The sequence below is a fragment of the Haemaphysalis longicornis genome, unplaced genomic scaffold (genome assembly GCF_048455015.1).
Source record: "Haemaphysalis longicornis isolate Haplotype H1 unplaced genomic scaffold, Haemaphysalis longicornis Haplotype H1 scaffold_1, whole genome shotgun sequence".
In the NCBI taxonomy this organism is placed as follows: Eukaryota; Metazoa; Arthropoda; class Arachnida; order Ixodida; family Ixodidae; genus Haemaphysalis; species Haemaphysalis longicornis.
Window position 1 is genome coordinate 374,091,154 of NW_027526203.1, and position 26,440 is coordinate 374,117,593.

Here is a 26,440-nt window from a genome sequence, read left to right on the forward strand (position 1 = left end):
CGCCAGACAAAACACTATTTAACTTATGTACGATTGCGTTTTCAGTGGAACGCTTACGTTTGGCGGGGCAGTAGGGTCGAAGCCCCATCAACCCCCCACACCCCCCTTATTTTTGCTCCTTACATGACCTCTCTCGGTGGAGGGGTTTAGTCAAACCGGATTTATACACGCGCGTTGGAGACACGTGCTGACGGCGGGTATCGCGCAACGTGTAGGGAATTTCCGCCTCGCAGAAGGAAGCCAAGCTTGCTGTGGCGCCGGCTGATTGTCCGCTCTGTCTCTGCTAGACGAAGATTACGACGCCCTGCTTCGACCCTGGAGAGCGTCCGTGTCCTTCCCCGCTCGATGACGGAGTTCTTCAGAATGTAATGCACCATTTCCCAGACAGTGAGTAGGCCGGCAAAAGTGGAAAACGTTCACCTGTGTCTCGAAAAAACTTGAAAGAGTAAGGATGGACATTACTATGGCTGAGAGTAACTTTCACGCTAGCGGAAACCGTGCCCTCTTGATGAGCTTTCGGAGAAGGATATGGCTTGCAGTCTCAACTAGCGGTAATGATGTGAGAAATTTTGAACCAGGAGAGGTGCAACGACAAGACGAGAGAGAGAGAGAATGCTCTTTAAGGTGAACTGGTGAGGTCAGCCCTGCTCGGGACAAGGCTTGCTGCACCAGATGGGGGGGGGGGGTGACTACGTTTAAGAGTGGTGAATACCAGACATTAGAGTTACAGCAGAAAGAAGACAAACATGAAACGTTAAAAAAAGGACAAGAAAAACAAGAGAATGCTGCCAGCAGAGTGCGGACATAAAAATACATTTGAAAAGAAAATCGTTAATGGAAGCGCTGAAACACAATGAAAAGTAAACGACGGGAAAAAAATGAGTAACAACACCAACCCAAGAAAAATAAATAGATGAACGCCACAGTGCGAAAGGGTAGATATCGTGACACACTTGCTCTGTCTGTGATCTAGAGAAATTTGTCCAGTTCAGGCTCTCGTAGGAACTGGAGCAGAACTTTTGTACCAAAGGTTCTGTCAGCACTATTGGCCCAGGGCCCAAGGAAATGAAAAAGGTGGAGACTGCCTTCATGACGTACACGAGAGAGGTGCATCACTGCAGTTTTCCGCGCAGCAGCGAATCGAGGGCAGACGCACAGCAAGTAATTTACAGTCTCACGCACAGCGCAAGTCCGGCACAGGGGGGAATCTTCCCAACCTATCTTAAACTTAAAACTCCGAGTAAACGCCACATTCAGGCTCAGTCGGTGCAAAACTCCTCCATACCGCTTGTTGAGGCCGCGTGGAAAGCGGAAGTCACACTGCGGGTCAATAGCGTGCAGTGGTAGATACCTGCGGTGAGGGTCCTGCCACTCCGACATTTGAGCAGCCCATCCACTTGCGAGGATAAGGGCGTTGCTGTCCTCTCGGGAGAAAGGAAGCTGGGTCGTGTTGCTCATAAAGTGGCCTGCGCTGGCGGCTGCGTCGGATCTAATATTGCATTGTATGTCCGAGTGACCAGGCAGCCACTGAAAAATGATTTCATGACCTTCGCGCACTGCCATTGTGTGAATTTCGGCAATTCCACATACAAGCTGACTGCGGATGTTGTGAAGCTTTCGGAGCGCTTGTAAGGCGCTGCGCGAGTCGAGGAATATTACCCATTGCTGGGCATGATGTCCGCTGATGTAATGAAGTGCAGCCCTTACAGCTGCCAGATCGGTAGCAGTCGAGGATGTTTCGTGGCTAAGTTGTCTTTCGATACTGCACCGGGCTGATGGGATCCACACGCCGATGGCGGATGAGCCCGGGCGAACCGAGCCATCCGAATAAACATGTGTGCAGCCTTTGTAAGTGCTGGAGATATACTTGAGTGTGAAGAACTTGAGCGCGACCACAGGCGTGGCAGACTTTTTTGCTAATTCCGGGTATCGTCGTGCAAATTTGCCATGGCGCCAGTACCCACGGTTCTGCTATCGACTTTTGAGGTCTTTGAACATTCGCCGGAAGCCGGTGTCTTGCATACTGTGTGGAGAGGTCTGCCAAAGGATGCGTATGACACCGAGTCAAATGGCGCAAAGACGTTCGAAGCACCTCTTGGCGTTGTATATAGCACTGTGGCGGAAAAGCACCGAGCTCCGCAAAGTGTTCCCACCATCGATGTGCATTTAGGTAGACCCAGGCAGGTGCGCATAGGTTTTTCCAGCACTCAGTCTATGGTCTTCAGGCTTGTAGGCGATAGCTGATGTAGGCCTGGCAGGCTGTAACGCAAGAGGCCAGCAAAAAAGGCTTTATATAGGCAAAAGAGTGAGGATACAGGGCAGCCCCACGAATTCCCAGCATACGTAAAAGATTTGTTATCAGCGGTAGGTGGTAGTGGCACCACCAAATATGTATTACGCAACCCAATGTTCTTCAGTCAATAATAGAATGCAGAAACAGGAGAACTGAAAAAAAGAATGCAGTGCCTTTTTAAACGAAACAATAATATGCAATTCCATTCCAAAGTGGTCCTCAACATTCTAGCGTCAGTCTCTGCTTCTGTGGGGGCAACAGACTGTATTTGCATACCCAACACCCCAGGCTATGGAAAGCAACAGGCACAACCGGCAACAAATCACTACACTGGTGAAAGTGCAGACATGAGTAAAAAAACTTCTGAATTTCTTCCCATAACCCTCGAATAATTGCGTACTTACTCATAAGGATCAACTGTGCACAATCTTAATTCGTAAATTAAACAGCTCCAGGAAATGGGCAGCCCCATGTTTGTCTGGAAAACTCCAGTGCTTCCAAGTTTTACTGAGTAATCTCAACGCCATAGTCATTACCATTACCAGATGATGAGAAAAATAAATACGTGTACATTATCTAACCATGTGTATGACGTTCATTTTATGCAGATTCGCTCATCGTCCACTTTCACAAGGTAGAATGGCTCCTAAGTTAATTTACAGCGACCGCCGTGATACGCGCCAGAAAAGTACCTGCACCTGAGCAGCCCACTGGTCTGGCCCTGGGATCCAGTTACATGTCGCTGTAATCATTACAAGTTGTTTGTCGTTTTCCCGTTAGCAGGCTTGAATTACAACATCAGATTGCCGTACTTCTTTGCCGCTTTTTTGCAGCAATAGCCATCAATACGAAGGGCTACTGTTTTCATGCATGTGCTCGCATAAAGCACTCACGCTTGCCGGCGCTCACTCTGCCGGGCGCGCCAGCATCTACGCCCATTCGTCACATGCCGTTTCGTCATAAGCCTATTCCCCACAGGCCATTTGGTCCCATGCGATTATTCGTCACAGGAAGTTCGTCTGATAGGAAAGTTCGTCGTAAGGGCGCAAAACTGATTAAGTATACGACTTTTTTCTTGCGTAAAATATTTTGCATTAGTAAAGTGCACACTTAATTGTTAATTAACCAAACCTCTCATAAAGAGCGGAATAGCTTATGCTTGTTCACCAAACAATATGCATACAAATTGCAATTATATCCTGCAACGTTCTCTTCACCAGCAGGCTCGATACGGTTATAGGAATATCGATCTTGCAAAAAACATAACACCTGCTCCCTAATGATTATTGAACCTGCTTATCAGTCCCTGTTCATTATCCGGCAGGGGTAAAAAGAAGAAAAAAAATCCCGGACTATCTCCACTAACGTGAAACCTGGTAGGGGCGAAGCGTGCAGTGTATAAGTGTTCTTGGCGCCTTGGCGTTTTTGCAACGGAGATGAAACCGTTGGGGGGTAGCAGTATACAGCTTTGCTGTAAAATTCTCTTGTCTTTGAAGCACGAAGCTCTCTATCGCGAGGCGTAAACGAGTGTCCCAGTGTTTTTTTAGTACGCCTTACGAAGCACTCCAGCGCGAGGCACAAACGAGTGTCCCGGTGTTTTTTAGTACGCATTACGTTCTGGCGCGAGGCGTAAACGAGTTTCCCGCTGTTCTAGTACCGTGACTATATGAGACGACGATTACGACGACGACGATGACTGGAGACGCCAACAGCCTCGGGCCCCAAGGGTATTCGCCCCTAAAAACATTTTATATTCGTGCCACGTTACCCGCTTGTCCACTCTGATTGGCATTCGTTGCTGAAAAGTCCCGGATTTAGAGTTGAAAGGAAAATAAATCAAAGTCATTCCGCGCTACGAATGTGCAGGACTAGCGCAGGTTTATAGCCCCCGGAGGAAAATAGATGTATCATTTTGTCGTACAAAGCCGTGTCACAGCATCACGTAGAAATAAATCCTTGCGCACACCGCTGCCAGTGAGCGTTTAGGGATAGGGAAAGAGTATGTTAGCTGCAGTTATACGGGTAGGTTAAGTTAAGGTAACGTTTAGGGGAACGGTTAGGGGAGGTTAGGTGAGGTTAGGTATGTTCTTAATCCATCTCAACCCAACCCCCTTAAGCCCTACGTCTACCTCGATTTACCTTAATTGATCTTACATGCGTTATTCCACCCTAATCCAACTATCTAATTCTAATTCAGCTAAATCTACCTTACTCCATCTTAATCTATGTTAATCCATCCTAATTCAACCAAGCCTACCATAATCTACCCAAATCTATTCTAAACCATCCTAATCCATCCCTATCTGACTTAATTCATCCTAATTCACCTTAAACCACCTTAATCTAGCTTAATTATTGTTAATTAATCCTAATTCATTTCATTTATGTTATTCCGCCCTACATACCCTAATCCAGCTTAGTCTTCCTTAGCATACGGTACTTCTGCCAAGGAGGTTGTATACAACCTCCTTGACTTTTCCTTAACTTTTCTTAGTTCACTTTAATTTACCATATTCCTTTTTCATTTACCTCAATCTACCTTAATCGACACACTTCCTTCTTCAACAACAATGGTAGGCTGCCATTCATTATCTGAGAAAATGAACTCCACCCCATTCTTCTCCTTCTAAATATCTCTGCCTCATGGTTGGGATCCGGGGTCAGAACTTGGCCTAAGTAGATATATTCGCTTACCACCTCCACTACCTCGCCACCTATCCCAAACTGCTGTGCTGTCCCGAGGTTATTGATCATTACTTTAGTTTTCTGCATATTAATTTTCAGGCCCACGGTTCTACTTTGTTTGTCCAGTGCGGTAAGCATACTCTGCAATTCGTCCCTCAAGTTTCCTAGCAAGGCAACTTCATCAGCAAATCTGAGAATACTGAGGTATTCTCCATTAACCCTTACTCCCACCTGTTCCCAATCCAATTTTCCTAATACTTCTTGTAAACATGCTGAGAATAACATTGGAGAGATTGTGTCTGGTGATGTGGGGCCGGGAATATTCTTCTGCCTTGGCGGCAGTGGGCCAGGTTGTCTGTATATTAGACCAGTGCGTCTTCCTTTGGGGTCTGCAGGCGTTGTTCGTCCCCATGGAGGAAAGTCTATTCGTCCCTCTTGTGTAATGAATATCCGCGCGGGAAGTAACGTGGGCGGCCTCACTACCGGCGAGGCATGCGTTTCTGGGTATTTCTCAAGACATGGGGGGGGGGGGGGGGGGGGGGGATGTTGTTTAATTATCGTTGTGTTCAAATGCGGAGCGAAATCAATGAGTGGACGTTTTAGTAATCACAAACAGAAGCTGCGGGTCCACTTTCCTTTTGTCTTTCGACTTCAACGAGCGGCTGATCCCTCGGTGGACGCGTTTGTTGAAGAATACAGGGTAGGCAGTTCACAAGCGATGAAACGTGTCGTTGGAAGAGTGTGATAAGGCCCCCTGATTTCAGTTTGTGCTAGATTCTGCGGGTTCCCTGTGTCGTACGGCGATATTTCCAAGAAGAGTTTATTCGCGGACGCGGATTACTCTATAGGCCGTCTCCGCGTTGCTTGCAGAGGATAAATGCAACATGAATTTTTTCGAGCGCTCACCTCACGACAAGACGACCCAGCATTAAAAATGTTTGTAGTTTGCTGATTCCGGAGTATATTTTCTATTATCCATCGTACTTCTTTCGTAGAGTGTTCGTGAAACGTATACCACATTGGCTTGTTCAGGGTAGTGATCGATATCTGAGGTATGATGCTGGCAAGCGTAACGGGAGTGCTGTCAGGTATGAGTGCTCCGCTAGATTATGTAAGCACACACACACAAGCCCGATTTACATCGTAGTGTATAGCCCTTGCATGACCAGTTGAGGAAACGCTGCTTACGGAGGCAATGTTAGTAAATTTCAGGGCAGTGGAATTAAGTCAGCTCCATTCATATGCCGGTTTCGCGACCCACGCACACCTGGCGCTTATACAGACCGAATGTGCCACACTAAGACCGCTTCAGAAACATTTAACTCTCGTAAATACACTACATTTGCAAACAAAGTGACGGCTTCACTTAAATATGCATTTCCAACGCATACAAACGGTAAATCTCAGTAGTGAACGTGCCGCAAAAGCAGCCTCCATGATTGAGAGCGGGCCGGAATCTCGCGCGGCTGCTTTAGAAACGGGCCTCTAGGGTATTTCAGTGGCGCCCCTACAGGCAGCGCTCGAGGTGTACAAACGACCGAAAGCCGTCGCTGCCGAGCATGCAGCCGCCGCCCTTTGCCGCCACAACTTCCACATCGCCGGGTAGCTCGAATCCCGCCCGGTTGAAGAGCAACTTGGCCGGTTGGAACGTCAGAGTGATCCCATAATTTTCCTTCAGCTTGAAAGGCTTTCCCACCGACATTTTCACCGTTGTATATCACGCCTAACTATGCGCCCATCACCGGTTGCTGATTTATGTGTACACAGGTCGGGGGTGGAAGGAGGGCGGCATGTGGCACGGCTGGGCTTAATGCCGCTGCCGGCAACATACCCGCGCTGCTAGTGGGAGATTTAAACGTGGAAGTTTCATGGGTCAAAGGGCCCTGTCCGCTGTCGTCCGTAATCGAGCGGTTTGGTTCTGGGTTGGTGTGTAGACAGTACGTTATATGCCTACAACGGGGGAGAGAAACGGAGAGCGACATGTTTGTCCGATAGAATAAAGCTCGAAGCCTTTCAGGTTTTAACTCGCTACGGGCCGGACGCATGTCGTTCGCTTGTAGGCTTGTAGGAGGAAGAGCGGGAATTGAAGAACGGTCGGCCCGAACAGAAGCGCGAAACACCTGTCCTTCGCTTCGAGTTGTTGATCAATTCGCTTTCGCGCTACTAACGACTAGCCTCCTGGTTAGCGCAGTTGGTAGAGCGACTTCTCCGGTTAAGCAGTGGTCCCGGTTTCGAATCCTAGAGAAAGCTGTATAGCTTTCCTTTGTAGCCGTATGGCTGCATTTAGGTGGATGTCAAACTTTCCTTTATAGAAACTTACTCCACCTTGGGGGTTTCCCCTAAAATCTGGTCGATTAGTCTGACTTCTATGTTTCCATGTCTTCCCAGATTGTTCTCCGCTATTTTCCCACCAACATTCTAACCTCTGTTAACCTTAAAGCCAATGGCTTCCGGAAGCTGGATGCCTTCCTCACTGAGGACTGGACGGATACATTTGCACTCTGTTACAATATGCCGCATGGTTTCTGCATCCCTGCCGCAACCTACCCACAGTTCTGAATTCCTGTTCTGGCTGACGGATGAGCGTTTTTGTCCTCAAGCAACCCGCCCGGGCTTCAAAAAGCAATGCGCTCGCTTTGGTGTTATCAAAGAACTTCTCCCTCGTGATGTCCCGCATCCGGATTCTGTATATATCTAAGGACTTCTTTGCGTACATCCTCTTTTTTGCAGGTCATTGTCTCTGATTCTTTCACTTTATTTTTTATTGCCTTGGTCGTCTCCGGTGCGCTTCCAGGTTTCATATACTTTGTCCTGAGCCTTCTGGTTCTTTTCCTCGACTGTGTGTCCGCGCTTTTCATGTAAAGATACCGTAACACTTTGGCCGTCCATCTCTGGTCTTCAATATTTCTAAGTCGTTCTTCAAAACATTTTTCTCTACGCTTCCTTCCCTTCAAATGAAGCCCATCCCATGTCTCCCTGCACTGCCTCATTTGTTGTTTTACTGTGTGCTCCTAATGCCAATCGACCTACGGCCCTCTGATTTACTTCTAGCCCTGATTGAATCTCTGATTTGAAAAGGTGAGTGCTGGTACCATTACTCCCTTCCAGATTCCTCTCACTACTCTGTTTTATCCCCGCAGTGCTCTGTGCTTCATGATAGAGGCGTTTCTTCTGCCTTTCATTCTGAAATGCTCCTCATGCGTTTTTAGATACGCCTGACCTTCGTTTAACCATATGCCCAGATATTTGTATTCCGTTACCCACGGTATTGCTGCTTTTTGAACGAATACCGATTCGTTACGGGCGTTGTCATTAAAAACTAGAACTCCCGACTTTGCTGTGCTAAACTCTAACCCAGTTTCTTCCCCGCAGATATCTGTGAGCTGTTGCCGACCCTGTTTGCTATCTGCTAGTAGTACTATGTCATCTGCATATATCAGTCACGGGATATGTTGTTCCACTTCCTGTCCTTACTTTATGCAAAAACTGGCGCCCTCTTGAGGCGATCGCGTGCGCTTCCGCCATGCTGGGGGATTCCCGGGTCTCCGGATACCGCAGTATACATGATAGCCTGCGGTTAGAGACGCGCGCGTGGGCATTTATCGGCTGTCACTGGTCAATTTCGTGGCTAATTTCTCGCATTTCCTGTGACGACCCGCTGCCGTCAGCGATGTGTGCGAACCTTCCATGCCTGAACCTGTAGGCACAGTTTTACCGTTTCTTTTGTGCTTTGAGTGCGCGGGGAGTTTGAGTGATGAGCTCAACACTTCCCTTTCAACCAGACCACTCGACAACAACGTTCATTGCTTCAAAAACGCCTTACCAGCCCGAGTGCGCGTGCGAGCAGGCACCCATGCCTGCTTTTTTGAGGCGCCAGACCGGAAATAGACCCCTCCACGTTGCGAGGAAAAGGAGACAACGCCCCGGCCTGTGATATATCGAAGGCTGCGTAAAAGAACGCCGTGAGCCGCCGCCCTCGCGGCGTTCACCTAACCTAACCTAACCTAATTTAACCTAACCTAACCTAACCTAGCCTAGCCTAGCCTAACCTAACCTAACTTAGCCTAGCCTAGCCTAACCTAACCTAACCTAACCTGCTGTGTTAATCACATAGTTGGCCACGTTCCTATTTTCATCAGTCGCTTCATATTAGTATTCTTTCGAATGGAAACGTGAGTGCATAATAAAATGTAGTGAAAGCGAGAAATAGGCAAGCTGTTGCAAAAATATGAACATGTTCACAAACAGGCTAAAAAAGGATTGCAGGGGAGCCTTAAAAAATTCAAGTAGTCACTTTCATTCAGCTCTGTTGCATGTCTTGCCAGCCATAGTGACCTGCCTGACTCAACTTCCCTTATTTCTCTTCAGATTGAACTTGCCGCCAAGAAGACATGCCCTGACACTCATCGAGTGCTTGAGCTGCAGCGGAGTCACCCAGATGTGAGCAGCCCTTATCATTGTACCCCGACCACATTACCAACCCCCCCCCCCCCCCCCCCCCCCCCCCCGCCCTCAGACTGAAGTGCACCCTGCTTGTGTGTCTGGCTGGCTTCCACAGAGCTTTATTAGCTAGATGTAAGCAGGTGCAGGATTTGGAAAATCCTGTCATGCGACGTCTCCAGGAAGAACCTGTGCAAAATCAAACATTAAATAATTGTGGCGAGGGGACTGCATGCGAATGTTTTGTAGGGCAACAGGACGAAAAACGGAGGGCACCACTGGGCTAGTGCTCGGTTGTGTGTCCTTTCATTTCATTTCATTTTTACACTTTACAACGGGAAAAGCATTCTTAGAGGGAACTAAACAGTGGGAGGGGTATATTGTTACGGGATGGGATCGATTAGATGGGGTCAGTGCCTGAATTTTTGTATTGTGAATGAACCATGCATTGTTTCGGGCAGAAATTCAGTCTCGCCTTTTTTTTTTTCTTTGCATGATGTGTGTCAACAATCCCACTCCAAGTTTAGCGGAGCAGATGTTAGCTTTGTACAATTCTTTGTATTTCAGCATCTGTTTGTGCCAAGCGACACAAGAAGATGAAAAAGTGCCTTCCTCTAGCACATCTCCTTTTTCTCTGCCCAAAAGCAGGACGCAGCAGCTAGCATTCCAGCAGTTGGGAGCTCTGTTTTTGCTTCTTCCCACAGATTGAGTGTGGTGTGTCAAGCCTAATGAAAGTCCACAAACATGGCCAGATTGCAAGGACATGGTGACCTAGAACATTTCGTGCTTTAGTAAGAAAGGTGCTAGAAAAAAAAATGTCTTCCCACCACTGCACTTGTGCGTAATAATAAAGCCAACTTTTAAGGAGCTCTCCGCTCTTACTGGATACATAGGGTTTTGTGAAGGCTGGTAATAAAAGGCGCAGGATTCCTTGCTGCTTTGATACCAGACTGCTTATGTTGCCCCTAGGGAAAATATCTTCCCAGCAATTGATTTGTTTGTAGTAGTGAAGCCGGCATTATAAATGGGCTGGGTGTGTAGTGCATTTTTGCCGACATTTCCCACTTGAGAGTTTCTGCTAATTTTTCTGTACTTGGGATCCAATTCTGTCAACAATTACTCTCTGGTATATCCCAATTGTATGAGGTAAAACTCAATTTGACCTTGCAAAAGCGTAAAGTGTTTGTACCTTTAGAAGGTGAGGGTGTAACATATCACGCTTTTTTGCGCTATAGCCGTAGCAGAGAAAAGAACTAGACTATTCATAACATGATTAGCTGGAGTTAACAGCAAGGGTACAACAGTAAAATATGCTGTTGGGCTAGTTGGTGCATATCGCTTCAAGAAAAAGAGCACTACAAACCACGACAAAAAAAATGAAGAAGGACGAGACAGATGCACTTACTAAAAACTAACAACTGCTTTATTCCAAGGAAAGACAGGGGTGTAAGTAGCTTGTCTACAAACACACACACACACTCACACCAAAAAAAATGCGAGATCTAAAAAGATGCGATAAAAATAAAGTAGCCACTGCTGAAGACAACAATCACATCTTTTTATCACATATTGTCAAGGATCCGGTACTCATTCGCAAACAGTGAAAGTGATGCTTCACTGTTACAGCCTGCGCTGCTGTTGTTGTTTTTTTTTTTTTTTTGCATAAAATACGCTTCACGCAGTTCTTTCGCCACGGTGTCGCGCATCTGTCTCATCCCTCTTCGTTTTTTTGTTGTTTTTTTTCCTGTCGTGGTTGGTAGCGCTCTTTTTCTTGAAGCAATGGTACAACCATTGGCTAGCATTGGCATTTTTATCGGAAAACTTCCACCTATTAGGAAAAAACAGCACAAGTCGAAATCGTTGTCACAGTGTGTCCTCTGCACTTGCGTGCCTTTACCCTTGTTTTTTGTTATAACTTCACAACTGGCACATTTCAGTGTGTTGGTTGAAAACAGGCCTATTAACAGGCAATATTAACATATTGGTGTCTGCAGATATTGATTCTGAAGCTATGGAAGTATGACGCTTACGTCTTGTTCAGCATTCATGACGCTGCCACTGAAGAGCGACTGGCAACTGTGGGGCTGTTACCTAACTCATGCCAGGCAGTGCCAAAGGACCAACCAAGCCATGTCCCGCTGCATTTGTTGCTGCATTTTACTGAATAGGACTTTCCTTCAAGGAAAAGCAAAACTCAAGGTTGATCAAGGCCGAGTTTTCGCATTGTGTTTTACTTGATGTTATTATTTTTGTATAAATTATCTTGACGTTGTGATGATGCGATTAGGATGTCCTTTTTTTGCGCTACTTACTTGACTGGTTGACGTATGTATCATAACATATGCCTAGTTATTGTACAACTTTCGTCCATAATTTTGTTATAATTTCGCTACAATCCCCCCTTACCCAATGCCCTGCTGGGCTTGTAAGGCAGTTTGAATAAATAAATAATTAAAAATCTCATTAGCTCAGTAGCATTTCTGCATGAAAGTGTATTTGAAAAATGCCATACAGCTGAGCTTACACCGTACATGTACCACGCATGCTCAATAATTGCCATAGTAGTGACAAGAAGCCCGTGAGAGTGGTACTGTCATGCTTGCACAGTAATCGTGTGGTATTACTGTCAGTTGGGTACATTCGTTAAATGCCGGTTATTTACTCTTTTCACCAACCTGCTCACACTGTGGCTTGGGATGTTGCTCTTTTACATTATGCTGGTAGCTGCTATCCCCTAGAAGTTTGTGTAACCTCAGCTATAGCTGGTTGTTTTCAGCTTTCTATGGTACAGGGAGTGTTGTGCAGATAACGGACGTTTCCTACGTCGAAGAAATTTGTCGAAGAAATTTGCCGAAGAAAATGTCGAAGAAATTTGCAAGTTTGCCATAATTAACCACTGTGGGCCTGTGTGTAGCGAGGACACATACCCTTTGGCATTTAATTATGACGAGACTATTTTGCCAGAAAAAAAAACAGCCAACGGCCATCTCTGTGCACCAGGTTGCCACCTTGTGTGGCAACGTGACAATTTCCAGCCTCAGAGCTGCTCAGTGAGCAGCTTTTTGTCCGTGGTTCATTTGTTTTCATTTGTTTTCATTGAGGTTCATTTTGTTTTCCTGTGAGGAAAACAAAAAGAACATTTCTGATTCTGATTCTGAGGTATTCACTCATCAACCACAGTTATTGACAAGTCGGTGTACTTCAGGTAAATTATTTTTTGTCGGTTAATTGATGTTAGGTGTCTTAAAGGGACCATGCAGACAAAATACAGGTTTGTTTTTATCAAAATATTTAGTGTTTTACAGTACCCCAAGTGCTTGTCCGGCAGTATTCGATCCTTTATTCACTGAGAAATTAATGAATTCAAGTAAAAATTTTGATTATCCAGCCAAATTGTGGGTTTCGTGGCGTCTGTGATGACATAACAAGGACAGGCCTTCAAGCAAACGTTGGTGCGCTGTTTACTCTGCAGCGTACAGCGGAACACCTTTTTTACCGTAAGTCCTCCTCGATGGCGCAGGGCCGCTGTCTGCCTTTGCTTTCTTTCTGACCATATTTGCACCTGGCCTGTTTTTGTTACGATAGGTAGTAATCGTTTCATGAAACAACAAGCAGGGTCACGTGAGACAATGTCGCTTACGCCAATTGGCCTGTGTCGTGTGAAACAACACCAAAGTGCCAGACTGCACAGTGAGCGCCGTGCCAACACTTCGCACTGGTACTTCTATACATAGATCTTTACGTGTACTTTGTTTACCTCACCATTCTTACTGCTATAAAATCAATATGCATTACACTTGAGAGAAAACAGAATGTTCTGCAAGCCTATAAGCCCTGCCTAACTTGCGTTTCCTTTTGCCGGGCTCAGCCAATCGCACGGCTGTGCATATTACATCATAGGTTCTAGTGCGGGAAATTAAGGAGTGAATCGTACGGCCATTCTCTTTTTTCCTAATTATATAACTTATTTGAGCGAAGTGTGTGTTAAAAAGTGCTGTCAGTATGATTCTAAGAAGGCAATCTTTCGAATTGACCAAACTTGTGTTTTGGCTGCATGGCCCCTTTAAGGGCAGCCCCAGGATAGCATGTACATTGCCCAAAATTCATTTCATGGGGTGCATTGCTACCGTGCTTCTTTTAGAAGGTTCTTTATGCTGTGTGTAGATGGTTTAGGTCGGGTAGATTTTAATAGTCGAAAGGTTGTAAGTGCATGTCGATTTATTACCGCAGCTTCCTTGGCTGAATAAACTTACCGCCTTTTTCGCCAACTTTTGGTTGGCCGTAGTGGCCTCTGGGAGGTGCGGTGGATTGGTCAGCAACTCAGAGTGGAGCGTCTTGGCTTACCTGCTTCCCAACCTGCTCTGCTGTGCAGGTGATTGGGTGCCCCACTGCACACGTGCAGAACACCGCGTCGAGGGTAGCTCAGGGGAGCTCGTGGTTTGCCCCTTTTATAAGGGGCTATTCAACTCTGGCTGCCGCCTTCAAAAAGGGTATTTTTTGTACCTTCTCAGGATGCTGCCCAGTGCCGGATTAGGAAACTTGGGGGCCCGGGGCTACTGCGTCCTAGGGGCCCTGATAATGATAATGATGATGATGATGATTCCGCTTTATTATGCCTAAATTTTCGAAGTCCATGTTATGCTCTCCGATCAGTGATAAATTACACATAATTTTACGGTTTCTTGGAAAATTATGTGTAATTTATCAAATTTCTGGAAACAAATTTCTTGGCTTGATGTCTGGTATTTATTCAGATTTTATCAGGCGTAAAAGTTAGTATCGTTTGATTGCCGGTCCATCACGAATTCACAATTAATCGAAGTGCCTCGTCGGCCTGCACACGCCATAGAACAGAGGAGTATTATATTAAAATAATCTCATTTTATTAAGGCTTGAAGGTTTTAGTTTTATGCGCATAAAAATCAACAGGACAAATGTATTGTCACAAATTGTAATGAGTAAATTTTTTTTTCAGAAGTGCGGCGTCGATCAGCAACCCAATCTCCTGGCTGTGGCTGATTTAGCAGGGGGCCCAGCATGGAGATGGTGTTGAAAGTTTCGGAGATTGTGGCCGGTGTGGCGAATTGGAGATGTTGTTGATATGATGAAGGGAAGTAAAGAATTTATATACAACTATATGTATTAACAAAGCTGAGTACACGAGTAATAAAAAAAATTAAAACTGCAGTTAGACTCCAGCTCCAAATGTGTGAGCACCCCTTGAGCGCCCCAAACTCCAACTCTTCCCTTTCACATGATCCTAGTCTACACAAACCACGATGTAAGAAATAACTATCCTTACACCGTGACACAGACCGCACGAGCGACAACGACGGGGGCTCTTTTTCCGCTGCAAGATCCGTCAAATTGCCCATAACACAGCTTTATTAACTTCCGATGCCAACCTCAATCTGCCTAGCATCAACGGTCGCGACCCCAAGTCTCACGGGACACTATCTAGCTCGAATGCTCAACCAAGAATCTTCTTTATGGCAAAGTCTCGGCATTTGGACAATGTTCCTCCAGTTCTACACCTGCATATAAGGCAGGGCTCAAAGTCCGAGCAGGCAGCTTTCACCCACAGACATCTGCCAAATAGTTGGCCGCCACGGCTTACGGACCAAAATCCTCTAGGTTACCCGCGCAGGTGGGAAAGCACGCGATGTGGTTAGAACCCACGCCGCCCGTGAAGGAGGTTGGGGATGAAAATGGGGGGGAGGGGGAAGGGGGGGGGGGCAGCTCAGACGTGCCGCGCAACACAACCTTCCTATCGCAGCACGATTACCACAAATACGATAAGCAGAAAAAATGTCGCTTTTTGGGCTGGATAGCGGTCCGTTTCGTGCATGGGTTTGCGCATGGCATTGGCCGCCAAGCCTTCAGCGGCGATGAACTCCTGTTGCGTGGCTGTGATGGTCTAGGTAGTCGGCAAGCCGTTACACATTACTAATGGGTCCCCTTTGGGTTGGAGAGCGACAGGTGAGAGCGAGAGATGGCATCAGACAACAGTTTAATAGGGATAGCATGCCTCTGCTCACCCCCGCGCTGCAGCTTCCGTCAGTGCCGCACAACAGTTACAGCAGCCAGCAGTTCGTTGTCGGTCGGTCGGGTCGTCGTTCGGTCGTCACTCACAGCGGAAACACGCTGAAGCTTCTCGTCTAGATTAGGGATCTACGACGGAGGCGAGTCTGGGTCGACCTCTCACTTTCGAGTCCTCAACACGTCTGCCACGTCCACTGTTTTTCCCGCGCTCCTTCGGGGGTTCCTCTCCTCCTGTCGCATGTCCAAGCGGGACCAGATCTGCGGACCGCCCTTTGTTCCGTGCCCTCCGCTGGCTCATTCCAAAGCGAAAAGCGCCCACGGGGAAAAACAGCTTACCGTCCCTGAGTCGCGGCGGAGGTCCGTTTCCAAGATGGCATCGAAGGGGCCGCACGCAAGATGCGTTTTTAAGTGGACGCAGCTTTCATGGTCCGGACAGGGAACAGACGTTGTTGCTTTGTCTGGCGTCCACGCCTGAGCTCTTCACACTGCCTAGGCCTGCTGATTCCCCAGCTCGAAGGAAGCCGCTAGAGTAGGGCTGGCCCGGCGGCCTCTGCGTCCACACGGAGTGGCGCCTTGAGAATTACGCTACGAATGGAGCCGCACGAACGTGTAGCTTCCGCAACGCTTGTCACTCAGACAGCTTGCAGAGGCTACACCACAGAAGCGCGGGTTGAAGCGGAACGACCACGGGAGTGGCCTACACACAGTGGCGTAACTAAGGGGGGGGGCAGGGGGTACAAGTGCCCTGGACGCCACTTGGGAGGGGACGCCGCGCCGATTCCTCCGAGCCGAGCTTTTGAGCTTGCGCGGTTGCGTTCCATTTCCTGCCACAACCCCGAGCTAGCACATTAGGATGGCTAGGTTCCGCTGTCTCACCCTTCGAAAGACGCGCCTCGCCGTTTTCTTTCCGCCGACTAACGCGGCCGGGCCTGGCCGGGCTACATGGGCGGCATCCGCCGCCGCCTAGCCCTGCCGTGGCCGACGCTGCTGCTTTCGTGACTCGGCCCCCGAATTTTAGGTAACGGCTGGCAGAATCTCTTGTTTCACTCTTTGTAGAGCCACGTGTGTGAATCCAAGTGACGTCGCAAGTGCAATTGTTGTGGGTGTCGTTTAAAGCTGTGCTTTCCAACCACCTTAACAGCGTGGATTGGGGCCGATTTTTTTAAATGCAGACCATTTCTTTAACTCACGATGTCACCCGGCGTTGTCGGCGTGCCTCGGCGTCCGCAACAGCCGTTCCAGGTGCGCCCTCTCCCCCACTCCTCCTCTTCCGCATCACGCTACCCTCCTCGCTCTCAACAACAGGTCCGCACCCCTCCCCCTACACTGTACAAAAAAATAATACTTACCGGCGCCTGGTTTCGATCCCACGACCCTGCGGGCGGAACGCAAGGTACATGGTGCTCTACCCACTATGCCACAAAGCTGACACAGAATGGAAGGCTACGAACGCGCCTTATATCCTTGACTCATTCAAACTACGTCAAGAAGCTGCTGATACAACGCATTCACTACCTGTGGGCGGAACGCGAGGTACATGGTGCTCTTCCCACTGCGCCACAAAACCGACACAGAATGAAAGGCTACGAACGCGCCTTATATCCTTGACTCATTCAAACTACGTCAAGAAGCTGCTGATACAACGCATTCACTACCACCAACTCCCCAAACACTAAACGTTAACGCAATACACCCACCCCCTATGCGACGCATTTACTCGAGTCCCCCTCGCGGGGAGATGGGCTCTTTTTTCTTTGCAACTAGCTGAGTATGAGCATCAGCACTGGCATCACAAACGGCAGTGATATGCGACAAGGAGACAACAGGCATTGCCAGGATGAGTTTTTAACGCATCATTAGCATTAATAAAAAAAATGTGGGCATAGTATGCAGATATGAAGTTTGCAATAAATCATCTGAGCAATACATATAATGGTCCTAATTTATGTAAAGTGAGATGAGAACCGGTGACCGACAAGGTCCATTTCTTCTTTCACTTTTCTTATGAACCTTAATTGTGGACTTCTGGCGTATGGTACGATGAATACATATGCTAGGACGGCTATAGCCCACTGTAGCGAACAATCAATCAAAAAATCACTCGTTCGCTTTCCGAAAACAGCCAGATGGCCTTTTTTCAACATAGATGACGATAATAATAATAATAATAATAATAATAATAATAATAATAATCACTATCATTATTATCATGAGGGCGCGAAAATATATTTGCCATGGGCGCCATCCTATCTAGTTATGCCACTGCCTACACAACCTTGGAATATTTAAATAACCATTTGCTGACCATTGCCACAGGTGCAAGTGCACTCCAGCGTACAGAAATACACAGGTTGTGCGCAGATCAAGCAGCGCATGCCAACGAGAAATCTTCGAGGCGTTTCGCATTGGCGAATAAGGCGACGGCTGTGTCAGCATCTCTTCCGTGCCATTGTCCAAAACAGAAGTATGGTTCCTGAATCGCAGATTAACGCGCACGCGCGTAAAATGAGTGAGGCTTCTCTTTTTCTCTCTTATGCTTCAGGGTTTTTTTCTGTGCGTCCAATCGATCGTTGAACCTCCAAAGACCCTAATCGCAAGCGAAGAACGAAGCCATAACGAATATTCGCGCACTACGTGAACGCTTCTAGGAACGAGCTGAATGTATACCGATGCGTGGTTTATGCAATAAAGGTATACTATCGTACTCCTTCAATTCATGATCGATGCGTGTATCTTATCTAGAAGCCTCCCTTTCTCGATATTTTCAAGTAACCGTTTCGATACAATCCAAGCCCGGTTTCACGCACGTGCGCCATGTGTCCAGAGATCTTATGAAAGCTTTTCAGTCGACCAACTGGTCTATGAGGAAATGTGTTCCATCGGTCCCGCTAAGAAAGCTTTCACTTGAGAAAATTATGTTGGAAGTCTTGCGTTCATTCCACGCATTTTCTTCTGTGTCCCGTCCTACAGCGCCAATAAAATGTACCTAGAGTCACAGTGGTTTCACTTTTCAATAAATAGTTACATTCTGCATACGATAAGGGAAATGGTTATGTGAGACTGGGTCTCTTTCCATCGACATGATGGATGAAGATTTCGACTTCTTAACGATAGTGGATCCCAAGCAGCTTTAATTAAGAACAAATTTCAAAAGATGTGCTCCAATGCATGCTATGGAGAACCCAGCATTATTTAAAGAACTCTGAAGGAAAGCCGCCCCGCATTCCTCTTTCGGCGCGATATCCTATTTCCAAAAGGGCCCGATTACTAGGCGAAACATCCAGCCTCTTCTCCTGAACTTTTTGAAGGACACAAATCTTTGTGACTCTTGGTGATTTGCCACGAATAGTTTTAAAAGGTGTCACTCAGGCGAAGCAATTACCGGCCCATCGCGCAAGGTTAGGTCTGCTCGCTCCCTCCCTCCCTCCCTCCCTCCCTCACTCACTCACTCACTCACTCACTCACTCACTCACTCACTCACTCACTCACTCACTCACTCACTCACTCACTCAGTCAGTCAGTCAGTCAGTCAGTCAGTCCAGTCCAGTCCAGTCCAGTCAGTCAGTCAGTCAGTCAGTCAGTCAGTCAGTCAGTTCAGTCCAGTCCAGTCCAGTCAGTCACTCAGTCAGTCAGTCAGTCAGTCAGTCAGTCCAGTCCAGTCCAGTCCAGTCCAGTCCAGTCAGTCAGTCAGTCAGTCAGTCAGTCAGTCAGTCAGTCAGTCAGTCAGTCCAGTCCAGTCCAGTCCAGTCCAGTCCAGTCAGTCAGTCAGTCAGTCAGTCAGTCAGTCAGTCAGTCCAGTCCAGTCCAGTCCAGTCCAGTCCAGTCCAGTCCAGTCAGTCAGTCAGTCAGTCAGTCAGTCAGTCAGTCAGTCAGTCAGTCTGCTAGTTTGTTACAGGAAGAGTTAGGTATTAACATAACAGCAATGGAAACTACCTTCTGCATTATCATTTTGAGATCACTCGGGATTGTGTCTTGGAAAGTGCAACACTTCAGGTAGTGCTAATAAACTGAATCACTTGAGCGAGAAATATCGAGTCGATATTAATCACCCTTATGCAATTCAAATAATCCACTAGCTTTATGGAACGGGTCATCATCGCATTAAACTCCTTTGTCAAGCGCTATAAATTGAAATTTCTGACAGAAACTGTGTACGCAGATCTCTGAGTTCCTAGGGCAATGCTTAAGTTGTCAACAATTACATTTAATGTCCCTCGGTTTAAACAATTTACAATGTTCTTCAGGAATTATTTCATTATTCGCATGCCTAGTCCTTTCTTATACCGAAACGTCCCCGCACTGAAATGTTCGCGTACTTAGAGGTCCGTTTACCGAAAAGACTACCAAAACGACCTGTGCCGAAAAAGACCGGAGCCGAGCTCGGGGCCTCTTTTATGTGGCTTCTTAGGCCCCGTCAAGCTGTGTACCCGCGACTTTTGGTCCCAGGCGTCTTATCAGAAACCTCTGGAAAACAAGGAGGAGGAGTATAGAGTAACTAAATCGAATTGAAATGGACTCGAAGGTTGTCAACCATATCGTGAGGGGCCCCCACTCCTCCCCACCTGTCACGAGTTAGTCAGCTTCGGTGTGAAAGTGAGGTTTAAGCTCCTACCTTCAACTTTCGATGCGGGCAGCAAGCACACTCAAGAACTTTTTTTTTTCATATAGTCGTAACCATGCTCAATTGTCAAAGAGCTGATATTCTTGGCATCTGAAAGGCAGGGTTTACCTCTTATGAAGTTTAAGTTAGCACAGGTATATCTGCTGCCTTTCAGCGGAGACGACGTTCACCCTTAAGTACTTTTCTTTGCATCTATTGCCTTAGAAAGGTAGCTTCTGCCACTAATTGCCCAGGTGAAGCAAAATTCTGAGCAAGTCTTGATGTGCAATTACTCTGTTTGAAGTGTGTCTAACGAATCCATGAAAAAAAAAAGAGATTGACAAAATGCGTGCCAACAGTGTTGCAACCTTGGCCTTGTTCCTTGCAGCACAGCCCAGCTTGTTGCCAGGCTGCAGAGGGGTTGAGCTGGGGCAAGCAAGCGTAGTGGACGGCCTGGCTGCCATTGAGGTCTGCAAGGCAGCGGACGAGGCTGGTGAGCAAAAGGTAGCAAGTGAAAACTTCTGGGATCCTTAGCCATCTCTATACGCATTGTCTTGTAGAAAGCAACTGAAATATGCCCCTTTTATTTTAATCCAGAGAATTGGATGTGTGCTGGGTGACTAGAAAAAAGTTTGTTTATGTGTATGTACAGGTCCACAGAGAAGTGAACAGAGCACAGGATGGGGGGGGGGGCTGAATTGCATCGTGGCAGCACCTAGGAACGCCAACAGAAAGCAATGAGCAGCATTCTTGGGATGCATGCACACTGCTTCACCGTCCTATGTGATAAGTTTTCAAAAGGAAGCACTAGGCTACACAAGTCATCAAATTTCCGCCGGAAAGCTAGGCACCTAACGTCGTTAAATAGCTCAGCCGGTCAGCTCCGGTAGAGTCACTCTAGCTCCGGCGTTGGGGCGGTCGAAACGACGCCTCCACCAGCCTTTGCAGTGTTTTGACGTCCGCACAAAACGGTGAGATCATGCCGTGATACGCACCTCGCATCATGCATAAGCAATCATGCCGTCATACGCACCCTCCAGGTTGGAAGCGTGGGAAACCAAAATACCCTATTTTCAGGCCATTCAATGTAATTAATTATCGCGTGCTAAAGTATTTAAAGTGCTGTTTCGGGATTGCCAGGCCGTTCGGCATTAATGAAATCACTAAAAAAGGAACATAAAATTTTGGTGTCAGTACTCCTTCAAGAAATTTATCGTTATTTTGAAAAAGAATCCAGCTTCTGAGAATGTTCTTTTATTTGGGGTTACCGTGTATGCCGGGTTACCGTGAAGAAAAAATGGGTGTGGGCAGGACATGTAACGTGAAGGCAAGATAACGATTGGGTCTCTAGACAAGGCAAGCATGGCGGGGGGCGGCAGAAAGTTAGGTGGGCATATGAGATGAAGAAGTTTGCGGGGATAAATTGGTCGCAGTTAGCACAGGACCAGGATAATTGGAGATCAGTGGGAGAGGCCGTTGCCCTGCAGTGGGTGTAGACAGGCTGATGATGATGATGATTACCATGTTTGCGCCCAAGTAATGGCTGTTGGCTGTCTCTTAGCTAATGACTGGGTCAGACGAAGGGTAAATACAAAATGCGCACGCCCAAAATTTTGTGTGATAGGAAGGCAATGCTGTGCCGTCCATGAGCAGGACATCTGCGGTTGCACTTTATAACATGAACACGGCATGTTTTCAAGCATTTAGCTATTGGCGGTGAGATCTTTGAGTGGCGCCCCCTGGCTCTGACGTCGGCTTAGGGATTCGCGCCGCTGTCGTCTGCTACACTCCGCTTGTGAGGGGCAACAATGCCTGGGCTAGAAATCGCCCGCTTCGTTGCTGTAGTGCGTTAAAAAGCGTATTTCTAGCGACTCAGTTATTTTGCTGAGCTTCTGACGCATCTGAATAATTTGAAGCTGTATCCCCAACAAGTTTGCAACACACGAAGAGATAGAGAACAACTTTCTTCAGAGTATCGGTCAGAAGATCGTGCGTAACTCGTCTTTCCTTGCTTATTCGCGAGGATCAGCGATCAGAGCTTCTCGATAAGTATTCCAAATGCGTAGGCTTCCCTGCAGTATTTTTGAGATGCTCCTATGAAGACTCAACAGTCTAATACTACGTACCAAGCAGCGGCCTCTACACGCTCATCGCACAGCAGGAAATAAAGCGGCTTTCTTCTGTTTCTTTCGTTGTTGTCTTGTATCGGATTAATGTTTCTTGCTTTTTTTTTTTCTGCCCAACGCATTATTTTTCTGCGCCGTCACCAACTTCTTATTAGGAGGTTTCGGGATGTTTTGGAGCCTCACAAAGGTCGTGTGGATATTTCCTTCATTTTGTATGGCATACATTCCCTTCTTCACAAATGGGCTTCCATTACGTCTGCGTGCAAGAAGGTGCATATCCGCAGCGTGCTTTGTTTATTCACATGCAAATACAATGAGAAGGTTTGTGCTACGCCACCGCGATCGCGCCCTAAACAACGTGGTCCACAGTACTCGAAGGCGGCTTTTGTGCTCCGAATTTCTATCGTAATTATACCGTTATCATAACGAACTGACTCTCAACTCGAACAATGATGAGATGATTACGGTGTTGAAGGCATGATATACTCGCTAAATAACGTAATAAATAGTATACCTGCATATATTACAAGACCCGAAACCGAAGAAGAATTCCAAGTAGCTCAATTATTGCTTTTCAACCCTTCCAGGCGCGAAGAACAAATCCTATTCTACTCGGGATGGCGTTCTATGATTTGAAGAAAATTACTTTTACTCTCTTGTCCTGGACTGAGCACCCGGCCCACTAACCAGATCGATTTAATTGTTAAACAAAGTTTCCCTTCCTCCCCTTACTCCTCCACCTCCTCTTGAGTGCAGTTTTCCTATAACGCATATCCGAATATCGGGAAGATATGGCTGTGCAAAATGTTCCGAAATATCCCTCCAGGTCTTAACAAACATATATGTGTTACTATAAATTTAACGAAGACGTGACTCGTTTTGCTCAATAAACCTCCATACTGGTTAGATGCCTGATATAGAATCAGCACGCGCGTATATACACACTGGGTTATTTGGAACTCAACCTACAGTTTTTGCAGTCTATAGTGCATGTCGGCAAACTTTCATGCCTTGACAACGTCAAGTGATGTGACAAAACGCGTTCGAGCGTTCGGCAAGGTTGCAACTACTGTTTTACCTGACGTATGATTACCGGGAATCGTGATGCCTTCTGCCAAAGCCGACAGCCCTGAAGGCCTAGAATTTGTTTTGGTCTTCCATTTTCGCTGTTGTCGGTTATTAGCAGCTGACTGTTCCTTTTGTTCGAATGCTTACATGAGAAGCTGACGCCTAGCTCCGACTCTTCGCGCTCCGCACAGGACCGGCTTCGCAAGGAATGGGGTGGCGCCGGCAATGTTTCTCCCGTAGCGGTATCCAAAACTATACTTTAATTGACACCATGAGCTAGTGTATGTGATTTTAAGCCTATTATTATGATAAAAAGTTACCCACACGCCAATTCTGGTGCGGACAAGCATCAGACGTTGACCGAGCGCAAAAAACAGCAAGGAGAGCGATCCTGAGTGAAGCAGACGACAAATGCGAGAATCCCTAAGCTGACGTCACGGAGGCGCGCTTCGCAGCGCCGCTTGTGTTCGCGCTCACCACCAATACCTCCAGCCCAACAGCGGTGGATTCGGCTGCTGCTGATGGTTGCAAGCGGCAGTGTAAGCAGTGCCATTGTACAGCCTTGTGCTGCCCATTCAAAACTGTCACACCCAGTCAGGCACACCAGCAGAGAGATGATTAAACATAACAAATAAGGTCGTGAGGGTAGTGGGTAGGCATCCACAGAACACCGCAATGCAATTCGGCCACCGCTCCAGTGCTCAGTTTACTTGTGCGCAGACCTGTGCATCCCACGGTTCCTCCACTAAATGGTGATCCTACTTCTTGCGCCTCCATGGTGGCTGCAAGTAGGACTACAACGCTTGGGAAGTTCACCCGGCTTGCACAGGAAATCGCCCCTATGGAAAGGGGCGGCTGCAAAAACGCATGAACTTTTTAGAACCGCAGCGATGACTCAGAGGTACAGCACTCACCTCGTGTGCGGGAGGTACTGGGTTCGAATCCTGGTACCACTGGGCACCCATTAACAGGTACAGGTGTCCCTGGTCGAGTCTGGACCCTTGAAAGGGATTTCACGTCTAGAAAGCCACCTTTACCCTTGCGAGGGGCCCCTGACCCATCTGGCGGGGCCCTCGGCCATCATGCCGCGTTGCGCCATTGCCAGGGGTGAAAGAGTCTGGCGGCATGTCCTGCCACAGGCGGTTGTGAGTTGAGCGTCCACCGTGGCTGTGGAAGGCACCATGTGCATTCGTGTGCCTTGGTGGCACCGGGCACCTACCGGTAAAATAGGTACAAGCGACTCCCCAGCCTGGCGCGCGGCCCTTGTGTGGGACGACAAGGCTTAGGAAGTTCACCTGGCTTGCACGGGAAATCGCCCCTATGGAAAGGGGCGACTGCAAAAACGCAGGAACTTTTTTTTGCCCATGTATGCTTACCCACTTGTTTCGTAAGGTTTTCACAGCACAGTCTGTATAACTAAAGTCTGACAGAACGCCCGTGAGTGGAAACTACTCTGTTGCTGAACATCGAGCTGCAGTCTTCAGAACTACAGTACAACCTCGTCACAACAGACCATGATAGTGATCACGATTTCAGTCTGCAGTGGAAGTATGAACAGTCGAAATACTGTTACTACAGACTTTAATGGAATCATGAATGAAGCCTGTTATAACAATATTCTGACCTTTGCAGCTGTCAAAAAGAAAACAGAAAGAATGAAAGTGTGCCGGTCATTTTTCAAGATTCAGTTACAGCTCAAACGGATTGATATTTAAGGCCAATAAGCATTCAGGATGACTTGGGCTTTTCAGCAGTTCCATCCCTGAGCCTGTATGGCCAGGCCGTAACTTTTTGCAGCTGAGAGAGGTTTCCAGACCTGATAAATCAGTGGTCACCATTTTGAGCAAGTATGTTTCCATCTTTGTGGCCTGAAGGGACCCTGAAGTAGGTCTCGGAGAGGTTTGAAAATACCTTACTTGTCAAAGAGCTGTGTCTTGGATGTCGCCTCCAGCAAAGAATAAATGAACAAAAAGTCTTTATTGATGGTAGGGTGCCTCCTAATAGGAGAAAAGGGGGGCAGAAGGGGAAAAAAGAAAGACGTACAGACATGTGTGTATATGCTGCACATTTGCGCGCACATTCACAATCACATGCGGCGATGAATGCCTGCCGCGCGAGCAAAAGCCCAGACGGAGAGCAGTGTGCCGCAGCTGTTGTTGTTGGGTGGTGGTCCATCGGTGCAGGGTGGTGATGTGCGGCGGCAAGTACTGGGCATGGAGGTCCTGGTAGCCAGGTCGTTCCCACATCATGTGGTTCACTGTTGGGTGCACTTGCATGGTGCATGTTGTGGAACAGCTCACTATGGTGCCCTGTTCCTGGTCGTTGTCATCTCTGTCGTTGTCAGTAGCCCCGGGTGTGAAGTGTTGGTGGGCCCGACATTTTGCGAGCACATCTTCTGTCACTCCAGCCCCCGCACTTGCCTTGTGGATGAGGACCTGAGACCCTCGTGGCAGTCCTCGTAGCAGTGGGTGGTCGTTGGTGGGGATGTGCTGCCAAAGGGCGTGCCTTCGCTCCTTCTTGGCTGCCAAAATTTTGGCTGTTGGATCGGGGTCGTCTGGTGCGGGCATAGCCTGAGTTGCCTGGACGGAGTGGTCTTCCATGTGCTCGCTCGCGAACGCCTGTGCGGTTCTATCGCCAATGCCACCAGCGTGACCTGGTACCCAGTCCACCTTTACCTCCACTCCACAGTGTCTGTACAGCTCTGTGCTTGCCATTTTGATCCCATGAGCAAGCGGGCCAGTTCTGGGGGTGCGGCCATGGATTTCTATAGCCTCTCTACTGTCCGGCTAGATGACCACCCTCTCCCCTGTCTGCCTCAGCCCCGATGGGTCTCCTCACAAATCTCATTTATTGCGCACAGGTTCGCGGACAGTTCTATTTGGCCTGGGCTGGGTTGGTGCTCATACTCGTGTATCTGTCTGTAGGTGCCATCACACACAGAGCCAGCCTGGCTCTGTGTGTGATGGGTGATGCACCTCCCGTGCCGACGCTGCCTCCAGCTCCCGAAGGCCTTCTGATCCCCCTGAAGCCCATGACGTCGCTGATGGTTTTCCCGCTCATTACCTACATGCCACACTGGAACGTGCCGTCCATGGGTCAAGAATTCAACAGCCCTCCATAAAGCGTCACGTAAGAACGCAATAAATTGTTTGTAGTAACCGCACCTTGTAATGAAGTTGTTTTATC

At 47.6% G+C, this 26,440-nt stretch overlaps 1 protein-coding gene across 4 annotated transcripts; it reads left to right on the plus strand.

Annotated features, from left to right (window-relative positions):
- Positions 1-26,409, plus strand: LOC144155106 (uncharacterized). Of its 4 annotated transcripts, XR_013319505.1 has the most exons (4): positions 1-387; positions 9,347-9,418; positions 20,449-20,564; positions 26,179-26,409. XR_013319505.1 is itself a non-coding variant. In XM_077686358.1 (3 exons), the coding sequence occupies exons 1-3, from the start codon at positions 369-371 to the stop codon at positions 26,373-26,375; spliced, it is 321 nt and encodes a 106-aa protein (XP_077542484.1). In that variant the 5' UTR covers positions 1-368; the 3' UTR covers positions 26,376-26,409. The 4 variants fall into 4 exon arrangements, 1 of the variants encoding a protein (XP_077542484.1); XR_013319506.1 differs by lacking the exons at positions 20,449-20,564; positions 26,179-26,409 and adding an exon at positions 9,986-13,900; XR_013319507.1 differs by lacking the exons at positions 20,449-20,564; positions 26,179-26,409 and adding an exon at positions 11,413-13,900.
- Positions 26,410-26,440: the final 31 nt, after the last annotated feature.

What these genes read in the sequence shown, in the direction of transcription:
- LOC144155106 (XM_077686358.1), top strand. An exon ending in CAAGGCAGCGGACGAGGCTG is followed by an intron (nt 20,554 to 26,178) that starts GTGAGCAAAAGG and finishes ATCTGTCTGTAG; the next exon opens with GTGCCATCACACACAGAGCC.